This window comes from Carya illinoinensis, chromosome 1 (assembly GCF_018687715.1).
Source record: "Carya illinoinensis cultivar Pawnee chromosome 1, C.illinoinensisPawnee_v1, whole genome shotgun sequence".
Classification (NCBI taxonomy): Eukaryota; Viridiplantae; Streptophyta; class Magnoliopsida; order Fagales; family Juglandaceae; genus Carya; species Carya illinoinensis.
This window is the reverse complement of record NC_056752.1, coordinates 12609465-12634319: the sequence shown is the minus strand read 5'-3', so window position 1 is coordinate 12634319 and position 24855 is coordinate 12609465. Positions and strand designations below refer to the sequence as shown.

General features: G+C 35.9%; 2 protein-coding genes and 1 long non-coding RNA gene across 4 annotated transcripts; 1 reads left to right on the top strand and 2 right to left on the bottom strand.

Moving 5' to 3' along the window:
• Nucleotides 1-9249: 9249 nt before the first annotated feature.
• On the bottom strand, nt 9250-10820 carry LOC122310963. Its single transcript, XR_006242708.1, has 2 exons — nt 10588-10820; nt 9250-9691 (listed from the first exon to the last, which is right to left on the bottom strand). It is a non-coding gene; the product is annotated as an uncharacterized LOC122310963 (long non-coding RNA).
• Nucleotides 10821-12963: 2143 nt separating this feature from the next.
• Nucleotides 12964-19947, top strand: LOC122310948 (mitochondrial adenine nucleotide transporter ADNT1-like). 2 transcript variants are annotated; one of them, XM_043125240.1, is made up of 8 exons: nt 12964-13498; nt 13862-13910; nt 14381-14544; nt 15076-15113; nt 15546-15655; nt 15959-16072; nt 17432-17776; nt 19584-19947. In XM_043125240.1, the coding sequence occupies exons 1-8, from the start codon at nt 13344-13346 to the stop codon at nt 19665-19667; spliced, it is 1059 nt and encodes a 352-aa protein (XP_042981174.1). In that variant the 5' UTR covers nt 12964-13343; the 3' UTR covers nt 19668-19947. The 2 variants fall into 2 exon arrangements, with proteins under 2 accessions (XP_042981174.1, XP_042981166.1); XM_043125232.1 differs by having other exon boundaries at nt 12970-13498; nt 15543-15655.
• Nucleotides 19948-20502: 555 nt separating this feature from the next.
• Nucleotides 20503-21710, bottom strand: LOC122310958. The gene is made up of 3 exons (XM_043125255.1): nt 21409-21710; nt 20925-21263; nt 20503-20549 (listed from the first exon to the last, which is right to left on the bottom strand). The coding sequence occupies exons 2-3, from the start codon at nt 21251-21253 to the stop codon at nt 20531-20533; spliced, it is 348 nt and encodes a 115-aa protein (XP_042981189.1). The 5' UTR covers nt 21254-21263; nt 21409-21710; the 3' UTR covers nt 20503-20530.
• Nucleotides 21711-24855: the final 3145 nt, after the last annotated feature.

Sequence of the window (24855 nt, the reverse complement as noted above, 5' to 3'; positions counted from 1 at the left end):
AGGGATTGGCAGTCATTGATCAAACCAAGCTCAGTTATGAAACTTAAATGGCAACTGATGGTGCCAATATGCATGTTAAAAAGCTTAAAATCCCTCAATATAGCGAGAAGATGTTGCAGGAACTACTTATAGTGCTGATTATTACTAATGAGATGCCTTTTACCACAGTTGACAAAAAAAGCTTCAACAAATTTGTGCGCACTCATGAGCCACATTTTCCCATGCCTTTATGGTATATGGTTATGCGAGATTGTTTGAAGAGGCATGCGAAGGAGAAGGCAGAAATGAAGGAGATGTTTAGTTGGACTGGCCAGAAAGTGTTATTTCCACTGATACATGGACGTCCATATAGTGTGGGCTACATGTGTATCACAACCCACTTTGTAGACAGTGAGTGGACGTTGCATAAGCAGATAATTGAATTTAAAGAAATTGTTGATCATAAGGTTGAATCTATTGGTGCAATGATGGATGATTGTATTCAGGATTGGGGAATTAAAAAAGTCAAAAAAATCTTATGTATCACAGTTGACAATGCTAGTGCTAATAACACTGCAATTGAGTGGTTCAAGAAGAATACGGTGGTAAAAGATGATATCATTTGTGGAAATGACTTTATACATGTTCGATGTTGTACTCATATCATCAATCTCATAGTTATTGAGAGGTTGAAAGAGGTTGATGATTTCATTACCAAAGTCTACAACATTGTAAAATATGTGAGGGCTTCCACCCAGAGGCTTGGCAAGTTTAAGGCGATAGCCGAATAGTTTTAGATTTTATGTTCTGCCATATTGTGCTTGGACATTTCGACTCGATAAAACTCAACATATATGATGTTGGAAGTGGTGCATAAGTATGAAAGAGCGTTCCAACGGATAGAGGTCGAGGATGGGGGGCTGAGGTATGCTTTGATGGAGTCTACTGGGGGAAAGGGGGCTTGGTGCGCCGAATGCAGTTGATTAAGCCAATATGAAGTGTTTTGTTGATTTTTTGAAATTGTTTTATGATACAACTATGAGGATATTTGGATCCAAATATTGTACTATGAACTTGTACTTCGACGAGCTTTTGAGGATTCATGACCACTTGGAACAAAGTCATGCTAACATTGAGAGATTGTTATTTGCTATGGCTATGAGGATGACATCCAAATATGATAAATATTGGAGGGATATTGTGAAGATAAATAAATTATTACTTGTGGCTACAATCCTTGACCCCCGATATAAGTTGGAAATTATAGAATTTTTGGTTATTGACATCCCTGGGGAAAAGAATGTTGAAGAGTTTATTAGAGAGCTAAGAAAGGATATTGATGACTTATATAGCCATTGCAACAATAGTGGTTAGCTTACTCCAGCAAGTGGTGGCCATAGCTCCTCACACCCGACCAGCTCGATATCTTCCTATGATTATAGAGGTGTAGATCTTTCATCACCATTGGTGCAGCGATATCATCAAAGGCGTGCATCAAGGAATATTATGTTGTATGAGGTTGAGTGCTATTTGATGGAAGATGTCAAGGCACCTAGTGATGCATTTCAGTTATTAATTTGGTGGAAGGTTAATTCTATCAAGTTTCATATTCTTTCTTTAATAGCCCAAGATCTACTAACTATTCCTATCACTATGGTTGCCTCTGAGTCTGCGTTTAACATTAGAGGTCGTGTGTTGGATGCTTATCAAAATTCATTATCATCGAAAACTGTGGAGGCCCTCATTTGCACACAGAACTGGCTATGTGAAATGCCCATTGAACTAGATATCACTGATCCTGAAAGCTATATGCTTGAATCATGTAACTTTATATGCTTTTAAATAATAATTTAAATATTTATAATGTTTTAATTATTTAACTTCTAGTTTTTATGATTTTGTAGATCTACTTGCAAACCCTAACATAATTGCGGATGAGTGATGATTGGGACTTGAGAGTCTTACAAGTGACATGGATGAGTGTTCATGTGTTGTAGATTGTAGTGATGCTATTCAAGCACTATATTAGTATATTTAAATAATTTAAAATATTGTTGATTATTTCATAATTCATACTATATTTTTTAAAGTATTTTGGATGTATTATTTTGCTAATAAAAGCTTATTAGGATGACTAGTAGTGGCTTCAACTTCAAGAATCAAGACTTTATTCCTTACTCAATTTTAATTTATATTGTCATATTATATTATTGTGCTTTTCAATGTTCAATTACTACTTTTTGGTTTTGTAATATATGTAATTTAATCATTGTCATTTGTATTTAAGTTTTTTTATGATTTTTTTACATCATTTTTTCGAAATTAGAAGTTAATTAGGTGGTTGGGCCTTTCGATTGGACATGGGGCTTTGGAATTGGGCCTTCTAAATCAGAGGTGGGCCTTGGCCCAATCATACCTCGATCTGAGTTCCAAACTCTGATCGGAGTTGAACTCTGACTCTGAAAGGAGTCGGAGTCGAAGCCCAGCCCTAGCGTCGGTGGATTAAGGGCTCCACTCAATGGTTTGAACGGACCGATGGCTTGGGGACTGAGGGATGCCACAATGGGCTTGGCCTCCTCTAGAGGGCTAAGGTCGTGGTGGCTGTGGTGTGCTTCGCTTGGATATCGAAGAAGACAAAGGGGACTAAGGGGTGCGCTTCACTTGGCTGTCAAAGAAGACAAAGGGGACAGAGTGCTTTGCATTGGTGGTTTGAACAGACCGAGGGCTTGTGGACTAAGGGTTTCCGCAATGGGCTTGGCTTCCTCAAGAGGGCTAAGGTTGTGGTGGTTGTGGTGTTGGTTATCAAAGAAGACGAAGGGCTTGCTCAATTTCGGGAGGTATTTGAGATCTTGGGAAGGGGGGGGGGGGTAATGACTAAGGGCTGAGAGACAAGAGACAAAAACACTAAAACTCGTTCAGTGTTTTAGTGAACTCAATCTACACGTCCTATATATGAGACTAGTATACCCTGACAATCGGTGGCAAAAGTCTCAAAAGGTCCAAAATTACTACAGTAGTAGTGCAGATAGCTGCAGCCATTTCCAAGCTGTAGATACATGCAGATGCATGCACATATACATATAAAATCATTCAGTTTTTGTCTTTAGTACAATGAGTGAAACTCTTCCATAACACAGACCATGCTCATGAATCATGTTATATTTTCCATCAATAAAAGATTACATGATGTAAAACTTAATGAAATAAATGAGCATTAATGGAGAAATAATGAAATAGAAATACTTTTAAATTTTAAAAGAACAAAAAAGAACTATGGCAAACAATCAAAATCACATTTGGAAAGAGAACATTACAGAAAGAATAAAACATATATATATATATATATATATTTTTATTAATGATTCAATCCTATTAAAGAAACATGTCATGACAATGCTAATTATAAACTGATAAAATGGTAGCATGAGGCAAAAAGACACCTTTCAAGTGAGTTAGAATGCATGAAACACAAGTGAGTAGATTAAAGTATGTTTGTTTTAGCCAAGAATATTTTCTAGGAAAACATTTTCATCTATTGGCCTATTTGAAAACGGTAGAAAAGACCAGTTAATGGAAAATGGCTAGTGGGTCCATGGGAAAATCATATGCATGAGGTGGAAAATGGCCTACCCCTTTTCAAGAGGAAACAATGCACACTTTAGTCAAATGGTTCTAGTTTCTAAGCATTCCATTTGAAGTTAAAAACCCATTGTCAACAATGGGGCCAGTAGAGATAACTAGTCATCACCACAACTTATGTTGTAGATCCATGAAGTTCATCTGGGAAATGCATTAACTCTACAACCTTTACCATGATGATGGCATACATACTTTTTATATGGTCATATATATATATATATATATAATGCACTTATATTTCATGTAGCAGACATATCTAATTTGATGAATTTCTGATGAATTATTTAAATGATTCTAATGTGCTTGCATCATGGCGTGGGGGGAAAAAAGGTAAGTCGGCTACATCAACAAAATGGTATGTTGTCAAGTGCATACAATGATTCTTCTCTAGAATTAGAAGCCATTATTGTAGAATTTAGATCTAGACTTTTGGACATGTACCAATCCCGATCATAAGGGAAATTAAGACTCTTGAATTCTACTATGATGTTTATTCAGAGTACTACATCATTAGGTAGCCTAAAAATCAAAACTCCACAATAATCCACCACAAAACTCAAAATTAGGTAGCCCTCAAACAACAAAATCAACTGCATCATTAAATTACATTTACAATGAAATCATGGCAACAAAACCCCCAAAATTTGGAACGCTAAAATATATTCTATGGTGGGCTTGGGCTTGTGAAGATGGTAGGACGATGACAAATGGCATAGAACATACGGGAAGAGAGAAATAGAGAGAGAATAGAGAAGAAGGGAAAAAGTGAGAGGAAGAAGGAAGAATTAGGGTCTTGCATTTTGGACCCCTATGTGAACAAAACGATGTCATTCCACATGAAATGGAGCGATGTCGTTTAGTTGGATTTATTAAAAAAAAAATCCATATGTAAAACAACATCGTTTTACACCTGGTCTTTTTTATTTTTTAAAATAAAAAAGTTAGAGTTTGGAGTTGGAGTTCGGAGTCGGAGTTCGAAGCTCTACATGCCTCTGAATTTTGACTTTGACTTTGACATGCATTCTTAGAGGAACTCCGACTCCGACTCTGAATTTCGAATACTACGACTCCGTTAGAGTTGAAATCGGAGCATAAGTCGGACAAAGTCAGAGTTGGTAGAGGATTTGCATAACCCTAGTGGCGTGTGGCTCCTATGCACCACCACTGTCCCAGGCAGTCATCCGCTAGCAAATTGGTGCATCTCCAGCTTGCTACTTCCCTATGTTTTTTCTTTCTCTAACCAATGGGAAAGAGATAGTGGAAGTATCTGGCAACTAGTTTAGACTAGCAAAATATAGAAAACAACACTTTATTGCAACTTCCAATCATAGTCTTACAGTCCGTTTTTGGACTATAACAAAACCACTTCAAGTGGCTTCCCATTATGGGAAATGGGTGAGGGTCAAGTCATTGGCCCCATATCCCTTTATATTTATAATATGTTTGCCAAGAAAAAAAATACCCGCAACTTGTAGGCCAAGTACTTTCAAAGGTGACATTGTTATGGGTATTTTGTAAAAGGATGAAGATGACTCAGGCTGTAGCGCGTGGATTCATCTAGGCAGGAATGGAAGTATCAGGAGTTTGGGGAACTCAAGTAATGATGAAATAGTGCATTTCAGCATTCTTGCTACGTTATATTTGTATGTTTGCAGCCCATTCTTACACTTATTTCGCTTATCAACCCAAATATGATAAGAAATTAAAAAGTATAAAGAAATAATCATTTTTTTATATTTTATTTATATAAGTATAATTTAAATGTGGGATACTTTTTTTAAAATAATTAAAAACTTTATAACTTCATTTTAAGATATAATTATAAAATAATTATAAAAAAAGATTGCTTATATCATTACTGAAAAAAGATAGGATGGCTAGGAAGGGATTTTTGTCCAAGTGCCTTGCATGGAGGTTTGGAATCTTTGGATTTCCTGAAACTAGTCCATTGTTTAATGAAAGTATTTCATTATCTATCTAATTCTCTCGTTTACTTTACGAACTTCCCATGTTAACGTCATGTTTTGTATGACTTTCGACCAAGTTACAAAGACTCGGGTCTTCAATGCTAGGCCTGCAAAACACAGAGAAGATGAAGCTTGGGGAGAGTAGCCTTGGGGCTGAGGAATCTCCAATGCCTAAGTTAGTAAAAGACTTCTTGGATGTTTGTAAGTAATCATCGAGAGAGCCAGGGAGGTTTCTTTGTACCTGAGAATGGCTATTTATATTGGTTCTTGAGGGGTGATAGATCCTCTCTGCTCCCGTGGAGCCCTTGTTCTTATCATATTTTTATTGCTAGTCTTATTAATGTGGCATGCCTCTACAATGACACCATTAATACGACGTGGTTCTCTGTCTGGCCTTGTCTTGTTGGTGTTTCTTGTGGCTCATTGATGAAGCTATGTTAGAGAATCAAAGGTTCCTCCTTATTTCTTATTGGCCTATGCGGACAAGTACTTGAAGTTCGGGCGTCGCTCGAGGAGCTTCCAGGTCGACATGTCCCTCCCCCAGGATTGCCTGTGGGTCTGGCTGAGGGGCCCATTTTGGTCGGATCATGGGTCTTTCTTCTTGCTCCCTGGTTGGCCCATGCTAGGGCCCGAAAGAAGAAGGAAAAAAATGCCTTATAGTTAGCCCGATGGGAATTCAACATAGTGCCTAGTTTCACTATCGTGCCCATGGCCGCTTGTAGAAGGAGTGGCCAACTTCGCGGTCCGAAGTGACTATTGTTGTTACTTCCCTAATGATGTTTTAGCTTGGCCTTTGGTAGCATGCTTCCCAAAGGCAGCGACTATTGAGATGGTGTCCCTTCAATCGCTTTGAATGGCTCTTCATCTTTCCGTTGCCTCGTTGCGCTTGCTTCCCAAAATTCGAACTACCCCTTTCACCTTCCCATCATGGGTTATTCTTCCTTCTTTTTATGAACTTGATGGGGCCTCCCCTCATTTTCTTTTTCATATTGTGTTTTCCTCGTCCATTCATATCTTCTACATTCCCCTCGCTAAGCTTCATCTTCTCTTGCTTTGTAGTCCTAGCGTTGAAGACCTGAGTCACTAGAACTTGGCCCAACAACATATGAAACATGACGTCATCCCACAAATGGTGCCCTGGGGCCTTGAGGAAGATGAAGATGAAGCTTGGGGAGGGTGACCTTGGGCCCGAGGAGCCTCCGATGCCTAAGCCAATATAAGACTTCTCTAATGTTTGTAAGTAATCACTAAGAGAAATCAAGAGAGCTAGCAAGATTTCCTCGTACCTAGGGATGACTATTTATACCTATGCTTGAGAGGGGACAGATCGTCTCTACTCCAGTGGGACTCTTGTCTTTATCAATGTTCTTTATTGCCAGTCTTATTACTGCTGCGTGCCTTTGAGACAGTAGCATTAATGCGACGCATGGCTCGAGTTGAGCTGCCATTAATGTGACATGGCACTCTGTGTGGCCTTGTCTTGTTGGTGTTTCTCGTGGCCCGTTGATGAAGCTATGTATGTTGGAGAATCAAAGGTTCCTCCTTATTTCTCGTTGGCCCATGCGAACATGTACTTGAAGGTTGGGTGTTGCTCGAGGAGCTGCCAGGTCAGCGCGTCCCGTCCCTTGGGATTGCCATTGAGTCGATTTGAGAGACCCATTTTTGTCGGGTCATGGGTCTTTCTTCTTGCTCCTTGGTTGGCCCATGCTAGGGCCCGAAAGAAGAAGGGGAAAAAACCCTGACATACCTATATCCCCCTTTTTTTATTTTTTTTCCTCCTCCTTGATTTTACACCTTTCTATGAGAAATCATTACACTCTTGAAGGATGGGATGAAGTCTAGTACCTATTTTGTTTGATTTTTCAAGGTTGACAATGAAGTTCTCGTGAGGCACAAAAGATGTGGAGTTGCATGGAAATAAAGTGCCTGGTAGTAAGACTGCCTCATTTTGTCGCATATATGAGATGTGAAATATGTTAATAAAAATGAGATAATTTGTAAATAGTAGTTAAATTGTTTGAATTAAGATATTTTATGGAGTTTTGAGAAATGAGAGAGCAGAAGTTAAATAAAAATATTATAAAATTGAAATATTGTTAGAATATAATTTTTTAATATTTATTTTATTTTGTGTTTTGAAAACTTTGAATTATTTTTGTATTTTTTTTAAGTTTCGGAAAGTTGTAATGACTAGATAAAAAAATAAAAAATTTAAAATTAAAAAATGTTTATGTTTAAATGGTATTTAAATGTTGAGTAGCACTATTCATTTGGGCTGGCTCAGTCTAGAATCCAGAAAAACTAGATTCCAATTTTGAGTTCTAGTCTAGATCAAACCTGGGCTGAAGGGTTGCAAAACCCCGACCTTCTTGGTTTGGGTACGAGTTTAAAACCCAAGTACTTGGATCTTTTTTAAAAACATGACCCAGCCCGTCAGCTTCCTCGCCTGGTTCCTAATGTTTTCGCTATTCACTAGCTACAGTTGAACAATCTTAAATTATTGAGATGAAATAAGATAAAATGGTGTGTAAAATCAAATGGAGCCTTACGAGCTGCACATCCTAAACCCACAACACAGGAATTTAATAAATTCAATTACATATTTCAAAATTTTAATAAATTACCATCTAGAAGATGCCATGCACTATCATAAACTTTCCCCTTTACCCAGTGGTGCTCCTGTTAGTATAAGGTCATGTCGTTATCCTCATTCTCAAAAGGTGATAGGGCCACTTGACTTAACTCCGAGGTTATTCAATCGTATGTGTAAAGACAACATAGCTCGTGGATGATATGCAATGAGATGATCTAAGATATTTTATAAATAATAGTGTAAAAGTAATGAAAAAGTATTGAATAGTAGTTAATAGTAGTATAAAATACTAAAAAGTAAGTAAAAGAAAATGATAAAATAATAAATAGTTGTGGAGTATTCTGAAATACTTTCACCATCCAAACCCAGCCTGAGGTTTAAATTATATTATATTGTAGGGGTGTTCAACCGGATCCGGATTCGGATCCGGTTTCTAAAAACCGGGCGGTTATCCGCCCGGATTCATCCAGATTCCAATCCGGGCGAATAACCGGGTTTAATCTGGATATCCGGATTATAACCGGATATCCCCTTTTTTTGCAAATTTTTCCTTAAAACCCGGATATCCGGGTTATAACCGGGTTTCATCCGGGTTTTTTTTTTTTCTTTAGACTTTAAAACTCCAAAAAGGAATATATAGCACTTAAAACAAAAAAAATCTGATATCTTGTTTCAATTGCCCAATTTACTTAAAAAATAATTTAAACACATTTTATAAATTAAAAATAAAAAAGTAAATTAAAGAACAAAATAAATAAAAATGCAAGATAGATAATATTTTTGTTTACATATCAATGCAAAACATAAATTTGCAAAGAACAAAATAAATAATAATAGATTACAACTAATTAAACTAATATAATGCTGCTACTATTTCAAAAAAAAAATTTACAATTCTACTACTCTTCACATCTTGAAAGTTGAATATGGAATTGAGGAAGCTGCACAAGGGACATTGACCAGCACAAGGGGCATACTAGCATCCTCCAACAACCTGATTACAGGAAATATAGCCATTAAACTGATGATGCAAGATTGTGTGCTTTGACAGAATTTGACTAAAGAATCATGCTGCAAGTAAGCCTTCAACTTTTGATAATTATCAGGATGAGAAAGTACCATTGATTTTTGTCCGATAAATTCTACTTCTAAGAACCCCAACCAAAGTCTCAACAAGGCAACTAAGAAATAAATAAATAAATAAATAAAACAGCAACAATAAATAAATAAAAATTGAATTTTGGGAAATGATTGGTTAACTATAGGGTAGCTAAAAAATAAAATTGACAATGATAATTTTTTCTAATCAAACAGAATAATTTAGTTGAATTCCCATTAAACATAGAATAATTCTACCAAGACGATGAACATAAAGAGAGAGGTGCACCAGAGGGTCTTGAATGTACTCGAACTTCTTGAGGCTTTGAACAATAAAGACCCAGTCTTCCAGTCAGCTAGCACACCAAATCTTTCCCAAACATTCACTTTCCTCATTTGGGTTTAAATTGAAAAACTATAAGAGAGCAAACCACAACAGAATGGCTATTGTAGGATAATCTGTCAAGTCTTTCTTCTCTTATTAAATACATACTTTATATTTTGAAATCTCAATGCAGATTTGATAAATTGACAGTACCAATATTAGCTTGTGAGTGACTCTTGAGGCCTAAGTGATTGCTTAACAGCCAAAAAGAACCAAAGACAACAACAAACCCACTGGCATGTTTAGCAGGGCTGCTTTGAAATCATCGGAGGGACCCACTCACAGCCACCTTGTGGGGTTCCTCTAAAGAAATACATTCTATCCCACTATGAATTTTGGTTATCTTTATGGGGACATCAATAATCCCACTCTCTTTGCAAATCATTGAAAGTATTCCAATCTATTTGTTTATATTTATTGGTAACATAAATGGAGAGTTGTTTATATAGTTTTGTTAGAATTGGGACTTTTTAGATTATGTAAGAATTTGTATCTCTCTAATCTATTTGTCTCCTTACATTGTTTTGCTGATCATTCCATAAGCAGTGCTCGCACCTTAATTTCTTTTCAGCAAGTCTAAGGTTCAAACCACAAAATACTAAACCTAGAACATCAAACACAAATCCAAGCAAAAATCAAACACAAATCCAAACATTTCAGGATCAATCTTAAACCTTTTATACAATATGATACCATTCATAATATAAACTAAATGAGCAGCTGACCTTCAGCAACAAAAAAAAGCATAATATAAACCACAAAATACTAAACCCAGAACATCAAACACAAACCCAAGCGAATATCAAACACAAATCCAAACAGACCCAAGCGAAAATCAAACAACAATCCAGAAAAAAGGAATCCAACTAAATTGAGAGAGAGAGAGAGAGAGAGAGAGAGAGAGAGAGAGAGAGAGATTAACATACCGCACGACTAGGGTTTTGGATTCAACAAACTTGAGAGTTAAGAAGCGAGAGACGAGAGACGAGTGTTGAGAGAAGAGGATTTGAGAGACTTGAGATTTGAGAGATGAGCGACAAGAGACGGACAGAGTTGAGAACTTGAGAGAGTCTGAAGAACAGAAGAAGAAGAAGAGGATTCGAGAGAGACCGAGAGTGACTCAGAGACGGCGATTGTAGAGTGTAGAGGAAAATGAGCTAAAGTTACTAAACCTAGCAGGAACGGTGTCGTTTTCAAAAGAGAGAAAAAAATAAAAAAAGTGTATAACCTGGTTACGGATAACCGGGTTATAAAACCGGATTTGGGTTTTTTTCAATCGCTCGGATTCTGGATTTCCGGACCAGACCGGAAAAAAATCCGGTCCGGATGCACACCCCTATATATTGAAACAAAAATATCTAATTCTAATCATAAATGAACTGCATGGCGCAAAGATTTTTCTGAAATTGGATTTGAGATAGGGCTTGCAACAATTTGGTACATGGTATATATACACGAGTTTTTGTATTTATGAATGAGTTCGAATTTCTTGTGATGTGGTTTAGATGAATATGTATGGCTTGTTACATATTGGGAAAGTTGGATTTTATTGACGTACATAATTTCATTTGTTTATTTGATATATTTTTAGTGGCTATTCATCTAAGCGGTAGACATATAAAACCACTTAAATACAACATTTCAACGAGTATAGGTGACATCTTAAAATCTAAGAGGGAATAGAATATTATTTAAAATATTTACATTTACTTTTTATTTGAAAACTCTAAAGTCTAGTTTGGAGATAAAAGTTCTCCCAACTTATGATCTGATCATCTGATCATTATAATTTTTTAAATTTATACATAAAATATAATAAAGAATTCAATTTTTTTAAATCTTAAAATAATAACAATATTTTAACAATATTTTATTCAATTTTCAACTTTAATCTCATCTCAACTAATTATCTAAATCTCCCCTAAAATAGTTATAATATAGATTTTTTTCTTTAAATTTCACTAGAAAATAAGAGAAAAAAATTAAATAAAAATATTATAAAATTATAATATTGTTAGAATATAATTTTTTAATATTATATTTATTTTGAGATTTGAAAAAATTGAATTGTGTTTTATATTTTATTTGAAAATTTAAAAAATTGTAATGATTAATTTGAAAATTTTATAATAATTAATTTAAAAATATTTGTATTTAAATGATATTTAGAAAGGAGATGAGATGATATGAAAGACGAGATAAAAATTATCAACAATTCTAGGGACAACTAGTGTGCATCCTAGTCGAGGCACCTGCTAACGTGGTTTTATGTCACATCAGTCAATATTAAAAAAGAAATCTGAAAAACAAAGAGAAATCGATTTTGTTCTTTTTTTACGCCAAAGCTTACCCATATCCTTGCTAAAGCCCGTGAAGGATTCCATGGGTTGCGGTTGCCATCTATTCGCTGTATTCAATCGCCATTGTCGATCTCTGAAGCTTTTCTTCTCCATGTTGCCATTGTTGATCTTTGAAGTTGTAAAAGAATTTTTTTTATCTCTACCTTATATCTACCTTATTTTTTGTTGCAACACTTGTGGGCTCTCGGCATTTGTCTATGCAGTATATTAATTTGGTTTTGCTTCTTCCTTTCGAATTATAGGTACCTAACTCTAATGTTCATTGACCATTAGCTAGCCGTCGGCCTTGATCTTGAATGACACATTTGATTTAGTGTATATGTGAGCCGAAATCTATTTTTCTCGATCTCTTTATAAAAGACAATAATTAAGGGTGCTCGTCTTGCCTTTTGATTTTCTTTATGATTTTGCCAAGACCAGTGTTGCACCAATTTCTCTTTCTTTGACAAATTAAGGCTTGTAATTTATTAAAAAACATATAGATGATTTTAAGCTTCTACTTTTTAGTTCATAATCTAATATAGGTAATTAAAAGCATAGTTCAACTTTTGCTCAGGCCAAGTCGTTTCCCAAATAAAAAACTTCTACTTTGGCACATGATTTCGAGAAGAAGATGCTGGCTGACTGGGTTGTGGCTTCGTGGGAAGGATGATGGGGATGAAGAAGAGAGTTATAGAGGGTTTCAGACCTGGCTTCGTGGGAAAGACGATGGGGATATTGGAAGACAAATCTACTTCTATAAACAAAATGAATGAAGGTTTCAAATCTACCGAGTCTTCTTCGTGGGGAATTAAAATACACAATGACGTCGTTTTATAATGTGCCACATAGTATACGATGCCGCGGAGGAGACGCAGCTGGGTTGTATATAAACTTTTTCGAAAATTATTACCAAACAGTTTTGGACGTACTTGGTAAGTGACGAGATTGTTCATACATCGTTTGGCCCAACGTGCTTACCAAACACGGCAACCGATCTGAGCTAGCAGGTACATTCACTCTCTCAGGAAGCCCGTTGCGCATGCTTGGCACAATAAAGAAACGCCGTCGCTTAATTGCAATCCCGCAGTTAAACCCTCGCTTTCTGCTCCCCGAGCCGCCACTACCACACACTGCGACTACGCACAGAACTGCGAAAGGCTTGCCTTTCGAAATACTCGCCATAGATCCGAACCGATCGATCGTCGAAACAGAACTCCGTGAAGCCGAGATCGAGTGCACAGCGACGTAGGGTTCCATTTGGTTTTGCTAGTTATTCCCTAAGGAGTTTATTTTATTGTTTTTTATTTTTTATTTTTTATTTTTTATTATTTTTACCTTCAATGGCTTCGGAGGATGTGAAGAGCGAATCGGCGGTGTCGAAGTTTGTGAATTTTGCGGGGGAGGCAAAGCTAGCTAGAGAGGGCGTGAAGGCTCCAAGCTATGCTGTTCTCAGTATTTGCAAGTCTCTGGTCGCGGGTGGAGTCGCTGGAGGAGTGTGAGTTCATCTTCCTTATCTTTTTAATTGGTAGTATGTTGGTTTATAAAAAGGAAATGGAAATGGAAATCTGAAATCCTTTTTGGTTTTTTGTTATTTATTCTTTTTATATTTACGGCTTATTATTGAAAAATCGGGAAAAATGATGGAATTTCGAATATTGTTGTGAGTTGGAATAAGAGAGACTGTGTTGCATCCAGTGTAGTTGATGATATATCCAAGTTTTGTAAAATGTAGCTGCATGGAAAAACTTCGGCATCACTAACTTTGAACATACTCTGTATTTTTTTTTTTTTTCCAATTCTCTTCTTTGTGGTAGTGCTATTTTGATTTTGTAAAATAAATTTCTTATTGTCTATGCAGGTCACGCACAGCTGTTGCTCCATTAGAAAGGTTAAAAATATTGCTCCAGGTTGGTTGATATTCAACTGAATAATTCTTTTTTTTTTTTTTTAATTTATTTCAATGGAATAATTCATGATTGTTTATATATGTATAAACTCATTGAAAAATATATCCCCTTCTTTACATGATTTTTTATATGGATACATATACCTATCTATGGAGCAAATGCTTTGAAGTACATTTTATGAAACAACCCTTTGATCTTATTGAAAAGGGTCCCTGATCATGAACTATTCTTGATTGGCGTTGAAAATCCCAAGTTCTTCTATGCACATGAGATTTAATTATATTAATTTCCATGGTCAATTTCTTCTATGTAATGGTGATCAATAGGGCCCCTTTGGTAAGTGCCACAAGGTGACAAGATTTCCTTTTCCATGCTTATGGACCCAAATTCGTTAGTCTGGAACATTTCCTGTTCCATGCAAAATCCCATGGTATATTAATGATATGTTAATTAGCTTGGATAATATGCAGGTCCAGAATCCCCATAACATAAAATACAATGGAACGATTCAAGGCTTGAAATATATATGGAGAACTGAGGGTTTTCGTGGACTGTTCAAAGGAAATGGAACTAATTGTGCACGTATTGTACCAAACTCTGCGGTCAAGTTCTTCAGCTATGAGCAAGCTTCAAAGTAAAGTTTTCTGCTCGATGTTTATGTGAATAGATTACATTGGTCTCTGGAAAGTGCTTTTAAATTGTGCTCTTGAACTTTTTATTTTGGGCCCAACTTTTGAATTGTAATTTTCTATGTTGGAAACATTGGTGAAACACAAATTCTTGAGCGAAAGCGAGTTTTTTGGGAGTGTGGTCTTTTGAGTTTGGTTGATTGCTGTTGATTATAGACATGCAACTATCTTGCGTGAAGTTGATGATTGTATTTGTTACTCCAAATTTCATCAAACTTTCTAAAGGAGAAAAACTATATTATACCGTTCGGCTACTTTACATCATGTGCATTTCTGTTCTGTGAAATTGAAGTAATCAGAACGTGATATGACAATACTACCTTTTGAGGTCCAATGATGGGCCATAGTAAAATAATCGTAGACATTTATGACCTTTTTCATCATCCTCTTGTGTACTCCAAATACCTTAGTTATGTAACCTTTGATGTTGCAGTAGTGAGGCCTATTGATTAAAGTTCCCCTTTTTGTAATGGCAGGGGCATTTTGCGTCTATATCAGCAGCAAACTGGCAATGGTATGTTCTTCTTTAACATCATTGTGTCATTGAAGGGTTATGTATTTGTTTATGCATTAACAAGACCCCATGGAGACTTGGTCTAGACTAATAATTTGATTTAGTTTTTTGGGGAGAAAAGGAAGGGATGCCTGTAAAAGAACTATCAGATGGGCCTTTTTCATTCCTTCATGGCCATGTATTAAATCATTGAAGGCATAAAGAATCCAGTTTACCTTAATCGTACATTTAGTAATGCATTTTGTACTGGATGTGAGTAGTGCATTTGCTTGTTTTCCCTCTGGCCTACTCAAGAACTTTATTAGTAGGACATGGTCATAACATTAACTCAGATGAACTTCATTCAGTGTCTGAGGATTCATAAATGGAAAGATGGCAGTTAATAGAGGACATATTGTCTAACACACTTTTTTATGTTATTTCCTGCAGAAGATGCTCAGCTCACTCCTCTTTTGCGTCTTGGGGCTGGGGCGTGTGCTGGAATAATTGCCATGTCTGCAACTTATCCAATGGACATGGTACGAGGCAGGTTAACCGTACAGGTACTTGGTCTTCTATCGTTATAGACTCATAACTTAAAGTAAATATGTTCCTGGAAAAATTATCTAGGCTCGTCTTCTATACCATTTATGGAAGTTGCTGGGAACACCAATACCTCTATATAAAGATAAAATGCAAATAGCAATGTTTTAATTTCCTGGGGGATTTGGTTTTTGGTTATTTTATTTATTACCATAAATGGCAACATATTTCGTTTAAGCTATTCATCTTTTGGGTTATTAAGGACTGTGCATAGTTAATTCCCATTTATTGGATCTAAAATTTCATGGGACTTATAATTGCAGACGGAAAATTCTCCTTATCAGTACAGAGGAATATTCCACGCTCTATCAACTGTGCTCAGGGAAGAAGGCCCACGGGCTTTATACAGGGGTTGGCTTCCTTCTGTGATTGGAGTTGTAAGCAATTTGTTTCCCTTCTTTTTTCTGCTGTTATGTTGGACTGGGTAATTACAACCAGGATGATAAAAAGTGAAGTCTATGCCAGTATCTGTATCTTCATCTACATGCAGTTAAAGTCCTGGTTGTCTTGAAAATTATGTGGCCCTTGCACTTGTGGAGATTTATCCTGTACCAATGATGATATTTTACTTTCATTAAAAGAATATATTTGCTGATGAAATTTATTTATATAATAAAAAGAGATGCTGATGAAATTTTAGGTTTCAACACGACCAAGTACTTGAGTCTGGTACCTTGATTTTCATGTATGATATTAGTTTTCAATGGGGCCTTTTATGTGTCAGGTTTTTAACACTTCCCCCGCTGTATGCTGTCACTGATGTTTATTTTTTGCCCGAATCACGTTGCTCTATGTTCTTGAACATGTATAGCTTGCTCATGAGGAATGTTACTTTTTAGAATTTTTTTTATCGGCACCTGGTGTCCGTGAATAATGTCCCGACTAATTCTGAGTCTGCACAGGCCATTGGCTAGGAGTTTATGCAAGTGCACCTCGGTTAATTCAAGAAGTTCCCCCCGTCCAATGGCTCCTAGAAATTATTTGCACTCAAGAGGATTTCAAACCTTAAACCTGGAAGGAACATACCACCATGACAAAGGCCTTTACCACCTGAGCCAACCCCTAGGGTTTTAATTTTTTGAATTATATGTTACAAGATGCCTTATTAACCTATGAGTGCCGTGTGGAATTCTTGATCATGGAGATTGAGTGCTTATTGTTCTAGCATGGAAGAAAGAATTCGATGGAAAAATGGAGGAACGTTCCTGGTTGTTTTTTTTTTTTTTTTTTTTTCAAAGTTGAAATTTCCTGCTTTGTTAACAATGAAAAAGAAATAATGTACACATGACAGAGAGGGAGGGAGGGAGGGAGGAAGGGAGTGAGTTTAGAGAGCTGAGCTCCTTGCGTAAAGTCTCAGTTTATTTTGCACTTCAATAATGTTCTGTGCTTCAGTTGATTTCTATTTTGAATGGTGTAACCTTCATGCATGCAGACACTTGTGTGCCCACTCTCACACACAAACGTGTAAATGCATTGGTGGGATAGATGTAAATTGTCAATAGTTATGTTAGTATTTTCTTCTGCTGTAGATAAGCAAATGGGGAAGACAAAATTGTAGCAAGGGTGAAGAAATTCAAGTTTTAGAAACATATTCTTGTTCCCTTCTGTCCTGATACTTGATATTAATTTATCATTTTCTCTTTAGCACCTTAAACTTGTCTCGCTGGATTTTAATATGAAATCAGAAGAACATTTCTCTCGAATTGTAGTATGATATTAGTATCTGATGTTTGCAGGTTCCATATGTGGGTCTGAACTTTGCTGTGTATGAATCTCTAAAGGATTGGTTAGTTAAAACGAGACCATTTGGACTGGCTGAAGACTCTGAGTTGAGTGTGACAACACGGCTGGCATGCGGGGCTGCTGCTGGGACTGTTGGGCAAACTGTTGCTTATCCTCTTGATGTCATACGTAGACGGATGCAGATGGTGGGATGGAGTAATGCTGCTTCTATTGTCACTGGTGATGGGAGGAGCAAGGCCCCACTTGAATATACTGGTATGATCGATGCGTTCAGAAAAACTGTTCGATATGAGGGCTTTGGGGCATTGTACAAGGGTTTGGTCCCCAATTCTGTGAAGGTCAGTCTCTTTCTATTCTTTGCAATCTATGTTTTAAGAAATGTGGGAATATGTTAGGTTTAACTGGTTTGACACTTTCCAAATTGAATGTTTGGTCTGCGTTACCAAATTGAAATTTTAGGCCACCTGCTGAGGGAATTGCCATTATTTGCGACACAGAGATACTATGGCACTTCTTTCCATCAAATAGAGAAAATACAAGATTTAGGACTAAAATCCCACTGGCTGGCTGGGAGGAGGGAAAAAGAAAGCTCTATATCCTATGAATGCCAATGTGTCATGTTGAACTTTTATTTGGCTGCCAAGCCAAGTATCCATTGTGTATGGATATTTTTTTTATTGGTGTGTGTAGATACCAAAGAGGTTTATCTTAGAGAGTTTTGATCCTTTGAACCATTACCATATTTGTAGTTGCGGTGCTCCACAAATTAGGTGATTAAGAACCATCCAGTCTTATAAATTCTGGCCTGTGGGATGTCCAACATAAGGTGCATCTGGTAGTGGGTCTTGTAGAGCTACAAATGTCATTTTGTTGGGGGTATCTATTCTTCACACTCTAGCTCTTGTATATGTCCCATGTACTTGGCCTATGCCTATTCCTAGGGGTATAAACAAGCTGAGTTTGAGCGAGTAATTGGTGGCCAAGCTTATTTGTTTAATTTTTATTCAAATACAAGTCGAGCTCAAGCTTTTCATCGAGTTGAATTTTATGTTTACAAAAATCTCGTTTAATATTATTCAAGCTTGTTCACGAGCTGAATAAAATATATTATCTATATTGTATTTTATAACTTTATCTAAAAGTTTTGACTTTTTGCTAAATCTTTCTAAAGTTTGTATATACATATGTCAACAATTAAATTCATAAGGATTCAGGTAACATATTTAGTATTTTAAATATTTTTATTATACATATAGAGAATACTATAAAAAACAATAAATACAAAGTTATTTGATTTTATACGAACTCATTCGAGCCAAGCTGAGTTTTATGTGTATCATTTAATAGTTGATCATATTTTTATGTTCACGAACAGCTTCTTTAATAAATGAATCAAGCCGAATTTGAGTTTGTATGAACCGATCTCGAGCGGCTTGTCGAATAGTATTGTTTATTTATTTATTTTTTTTAATAAGTAAGAAAATTTATTGATCCTCATAATTAGGCATAGCCCAAGTACGCAAGTATTATACAAGAGAGAAATACCTAATTGCTGCCTAGGAACAATGAAAGAAGCATACACGTCATTAAAATTTACCCCTTCTAATACAATAGCCTTAGCCAAATTAACAAAGATCAGAGAAATAGGTCTCTAAATCCCCCTCAATGAGCAAGTAGTATTGTTTGTTTACAGCCCTACCTATTCCTCATCAATAAAATCTTTATTTGCTGATAAAAAAAATTCTATTATTCAAAGTCTAGAATGTGTGTTCTAGAATTTGTAGAGCAGTTGTGGAAAACTTCTATGATTGATGTGAAAAGTGGTTGTACTTTGAGGGTAGGCCGTTGTGCCTTAGAGCCACAGCTTCAAGCCCCTTTATGATCTGTACAAGCATAGTCTATTAGCAGTTAAATATTGCAGATCAGTTCCTTGCTCCAAATGTACCCAATAGTGTTTCCTAAGATGGACATTCACCTAGGATCTCCTTCAATTTCACTTTTTACAGTCTACTTAAAGGTGTCCTAGACTTTTTGCCTTTCAAATCTACTCATTTAAATGTTGCTGATATTCATTTGTTAAAGTTGAATGAACGTATCTTTGCCCTGCATTAAGGACTTGTTTGACATGCTGCCTTTCTTGTTCAGGTAGTTCCATCTATAGCAATTGCATTTGTGACATACGAGATGGTGAAGGACATTCTGGGAGTTGAGATCAGAATATCAGACTAAAGTGCAGTAAAGTCCATGGTAATTAGTTAACCAAGTATGCTATTTTTGTAGGCAAGATGACGAGAGGTAAACGCGGGATAATTTATTTCTTCTCGTTTCTCCGAGAATCAGTTAGAAGCAAGTTTGAATTTGTGTTTATAAATTGTTTTCCTGTCTTTTCCTTGTGAACATGCTTTAGCTTTCAGCTTCTCATTTTTATGCTGTATCAATAAATGTCTTGACAATAAAACAATGCATTTCGTGCCTTTGCATAAGAGTTAAGAAAGCTTTTTTCCAAGTATATTTGATGTGATTGTTCCTTAGTTCTCCCTCTCTCTCTCTCTCTCTCTCTCTCTCTCCATAGATCGTTTGTTTACTTGGAAATCAAGAAGAAGGCAGAAGAGTAATTATTAGAATCAAACTTTGCTCTCACATAAAACAAAGTTATGGAGATCAATATGTTTCATTCCCAACTGGTTTCAGTACGTTCTGTAATTTCATCTAGAATGAGATGTGATAATAATATATAGTGGAAACACGTTGCTGAGTACATAGAAAATTCTAGATTCAGAGGTGTCCCAATATGGTAACTCGATTTTTCACACTACATAATGCGTATACCTATGGCATAGTAAGTACATTGGACATTATCCAGTAATTACGTACAAAAATGTTGATGACGTATAGGAATTTGAGGAATTAGAAACAAAGAACATAATCAAGCTTTCCGCTCCTTGTTTTCTGGTTTGCTTTTCGCAGTGGCTGTTTAGGAGAACGCGTATTTATTGCAACATTATCAACATATTTGTGATATTGTGCAAATCGTGAATAACTTCTTTGCTTTTCCCCCGTTTTCTCTCGTCAAGCTTGGTGGACATTTTTTGTTACATCCTCCTTCCATGACTGAAAACAAAAAACAAGAGGAAGCCATCATAAAGAAATCCTGATGTTGAAGACCACAAATAAAATGGAAATAAAAATCTAGTTATTAGAGACATACTGTTGTGGTGTACATTCTGAATTATTTTATTTTATTTTTTATTTTTTTTATTTTTCCCTCGGTAAACAAGATTTTATTGATCACGAGAATAGGAGTCCAAGCACACTCGACATATAGTAGAGCATTGCTTATGCGTGCTTGGGTGTACATTCTGATCTTAATACTGGATGATTAGAAAATTGCAGTTTGTTCGTAGTAGAGAGTAGAGTATATGGGAATGGGAAGGTTCTAAAGGTCTGAATCTGTATGATCTTTGTGAAATACAGTCACAATCTTACCTGGAATCACGTACGGTTGTCTGAAACCTTGGTGCTGGTCGCCCCATGAGCTTGACCTTACTTATTTCCTGTCTTTTGGTGCGTAATCTTGATATGCAAGCTTTGGCTTCACGGTCTCTTGTACTTTGTCCTTTTCTCTGCTCGTAATTTAAGAGTTCTTGATCGGGTGAAGAGAGTGATGAGAGGAATACAAGGAGGAGATTCATTTCAGCTAGAAAAGACGTGTTGGACAGCTCTTTAGGATGACGGCCATCGTCACTTTTGCACTCTTCATTTACCATCGCAGTTTCTTCATCTGTTTCTTTAGGTTGTTCTGCCATTTTTACCATCGCCAACAACCTGAAATATTAATATGGTCATTAATGTTTCGATCATATTAATGGTCGGAATATATTATAAGAAACAGATTGAACATGGAAATTAAGGGTGCCCTATTATTCGATTTTTACTGTTGACAAGAGTGATAATAAACTTGTGGAGAAACCTGTTTGGTTGTTGAGAAAATGCGCGCTGGAAAAAGAAATCTTGAATCTTACGAATCAGGACATGAGGGGTAATAGGAACCAACTTGGTGACAACTGATTAACCAAAGAAAGTAGTTGGATTTAAAAGCTTAACATGCATAACTGTTTTTGTCAGAGTATGTCTTCTTCGACAGGTACATAAGGGTCTGTGAATCAATATTACTTATTGTTTTGGCTACACACAAGAAAAAATGAAAAGAAAAGAAAAAGAGGTTAAAGAAAAGAAAAAATGGAGTGTGTTGTTGAAGACCGGAAAAGTAGCCACGAATTACTCTGAATCTTTTAACTAACATCGGATTTACCGTTTACTTCTTTTTCAAATTCCTTTGCCATTTTATAGATTCATGGTCATAAATTGTTTGTTATTTTTTGAAAAAATCACTAAATAAAATAGAGATCCTCGTTAATTGTGTGATAAATTGGATGGGTCTATTTTAGAGATAGGTATATATTATGGGTGATCTATAATATTTACATTTTTTAGTTTTTTAGATAGCATGAGTTCGGCATAAACGTTCAATGGTGATTCGGTCTCTTTCTGAATTGGATCATCCAATTTAATTAGACAATTGGAGAGAGTAAATTATTGGTAAAATCCTTGTAAACATTTTAAAAATTAGACCATTCAAGTATCATGCCTTTATAATTGAGTTAAATTTATTAGTTGAACTGTATAACTCAATTGACATGCTTTCCTTTATAATTGAACTATAGATGGATTGTAATCTCTATAGGTACAACCTTTCTTCATAGTAATCAAGGAAAAGAGAAATCGCAGAATTTAATCATATTAATTTAATTGAGTATGAGGATCAGTTGGTATCACAATTTATTAGTGGTATGAACTCTATAGACTTTGACTAGAAGAAAATGGGGTACTGTAATGGGAGGAAGTAGTATAGTAGATGCCACATTACTATTCCATCAGTAAAATACTGCGTTTACCTGTGAAATCACCATTTGTCCTAAAAGGTTAAGCTAATAAAAAAATGTAGATTTTGTTATTTGTATTATATTCTTAACACTACGAGTACTTTTCAGATGAGATGCTTCAAGTAGCAGATAAATATGACAATGGTTTTACATCGAGGCTAAGGACACCATTGATGAGGATTTGGGGGTCATAAATCTTGGACCTATTTGAGGGCCTTGATCTAGTTTTGTCAAAGACTGGTTGTTTTTAATAGCAGATCAAAAGTTTCTGTCATTGCAAAATAGGGAAGAGATGTGAATTGGCAGGATCATCTAGCTAAAATATGTTGCCATGCAATCTCCAAAGCAGCATTCACTTAAGAACCCAAAGGAATTAATTCAAATTCATATTCCGTTTAGGTATTTCAAGTGAAAATTTGAAGGTAGTGTAGAAAAAGTAAGATCTTGGCATTGAATTTTGTGTGGGTCTATGGAATCTAATGCTGATTGTTTACATTGACCCACTGACAAGTACTATGGTTGTCACAGAATTCAAGAAAGCATATGTGGTCTATATGTATTGTTGGTTCTCCAATTCATTCTTCATCACTAGTAATGTGTTGGCATTAAATATATTCACATGTAATGGAGATGGCTATGATCAGATCGTGTAGTTCCAAACATTTTGAATGCTCTATGATTAACTAAGAAATTAATGGATTGCTTGCCATGTCTCATACTCCACAGACTGATGTGGACAAGAAAAAATGAATGAACAGTACGTATTTATGTTTGCATTTAATAGGCATAGTCTAGTGGTTACTGAGTCATTACCATCAACCTTAAATTGTTTTTTCCTTTGTTCAGTTGAGAAAGGTGAGCATTCATTTTCTTTCGCCATTTGTTGCATTTCATTATAAAAAAATTTCATTTGCAAGATGATGATATAAAGGACACACTCTACACATAGTTGACTTGGTATGACTTGATTTATGTTCAAGTATTCTTGTCTATGTATTTTTTTTTTTTAATGCACAATTTAATCCTCCTTTCGATTACATCTAGAGAAAGGAATCCGGCACCTTGGAGAGGAGGGTTGTTTTTCTTGGTGAATCCGGCACCTTGGGAAAGCTGCTATGACAAAAATTGAAAGCCAATAAAACAAAATATTTGGGAGTGATGTAAGATACAAATCAAGATCCCTATCAAGTTTTTATCCAAACTTAAGGACCTCAAGTGAAAGATATGGACACACGGATCCTATTGGCTATAGCATTTACAGTATCTCATGATACCCAAGTACTCCACATAAATAGCAAAAATCGTTACGTGACCTATTTTATGTAAGTCTAAATCTTGATATTCAGTACAGGAGGTAGGCCATTGAATTCAAGACCAGCCAGGGCATGATGAAGTCCAGTAAAATTTACTTCAAATTATCCTATAGATGATTCTTGGGAATCTTGGTAAACAACCTTTTCAAAAGAACACACCACACCCAACAACATCTAAACACAAGCCAAAAACTTGAGGATTTGGCAGCTTCTGTGAAATAAAAAAGCAAAGATGTAGAAGTTTAATTTAAGCATAGACTAAAGTTGGAACAGTGGGTGCCTATCTTTTTATGTCTCTCATGATACAAAGGCTCAAGAAAAAGTAAATAGCTATAACTGAAAAGCTTGAGATTAAAATTAAATGCCCAGGAAAAATAGATCTAATGCTTCCCATGGTATCACTTTCCATCAAGAGAATGATTATTTAAGATTCTTAAAGCAACAAAACTGTAGCCTAGATCTGCTTGATTTTGTTGTAAAACTGTAATGACTTTAACCCAAAAACCTTTGGTAAAGGACTTCCCCACGTAACTCTTTTTTACTTTCCTGTTCATACTGTCTCTTGGAAATCAACTCCAAATACCCTGCGGCCTGCTTGCAGAATATTCCTTAACCTTAACCACAAAATAATAATAATAATAATAATAATAATAATAAAGGAAGAAAAAACTTTTCAACTGCTTTAAATAGCCCACCAGTTTGCCATAACTGGGCACAAGAGATAGTGTAGAGTAAAGAAGAAAGGTTTGAGAAACATTGGTGTTGGGGGCAATGGAGTCAGTGACAAGGGCTTCAACAAACGTAGGTAGTAGAGCCAACGGACAGCAAGGGAAGGATCGATGTGGACACTTCCAAATGCCGTTGCACTACCCAAGATACACCAAAGCCGATTACGAAACCATGCCGGAGTGGAAGCTGGATTGCTTGCTTAAAGAATACGGCCTACCAATGGTTGGGGATGTTGAACAAAAGAGAAAGTTCGCCATGGGATCGTTTCTCTGGTCTCATTAATCTGAATTGTACTTTGTGTTATAAATATATATATATGATGCAAAATTATTATGGATGTTTTTGTAATGTTCCTTTGAATTCGATCCTTCGTCTTCGGTGATCTTGTGTTCAAGATATGTTATGGTAACTATGTTTGAGAGTCAATATATT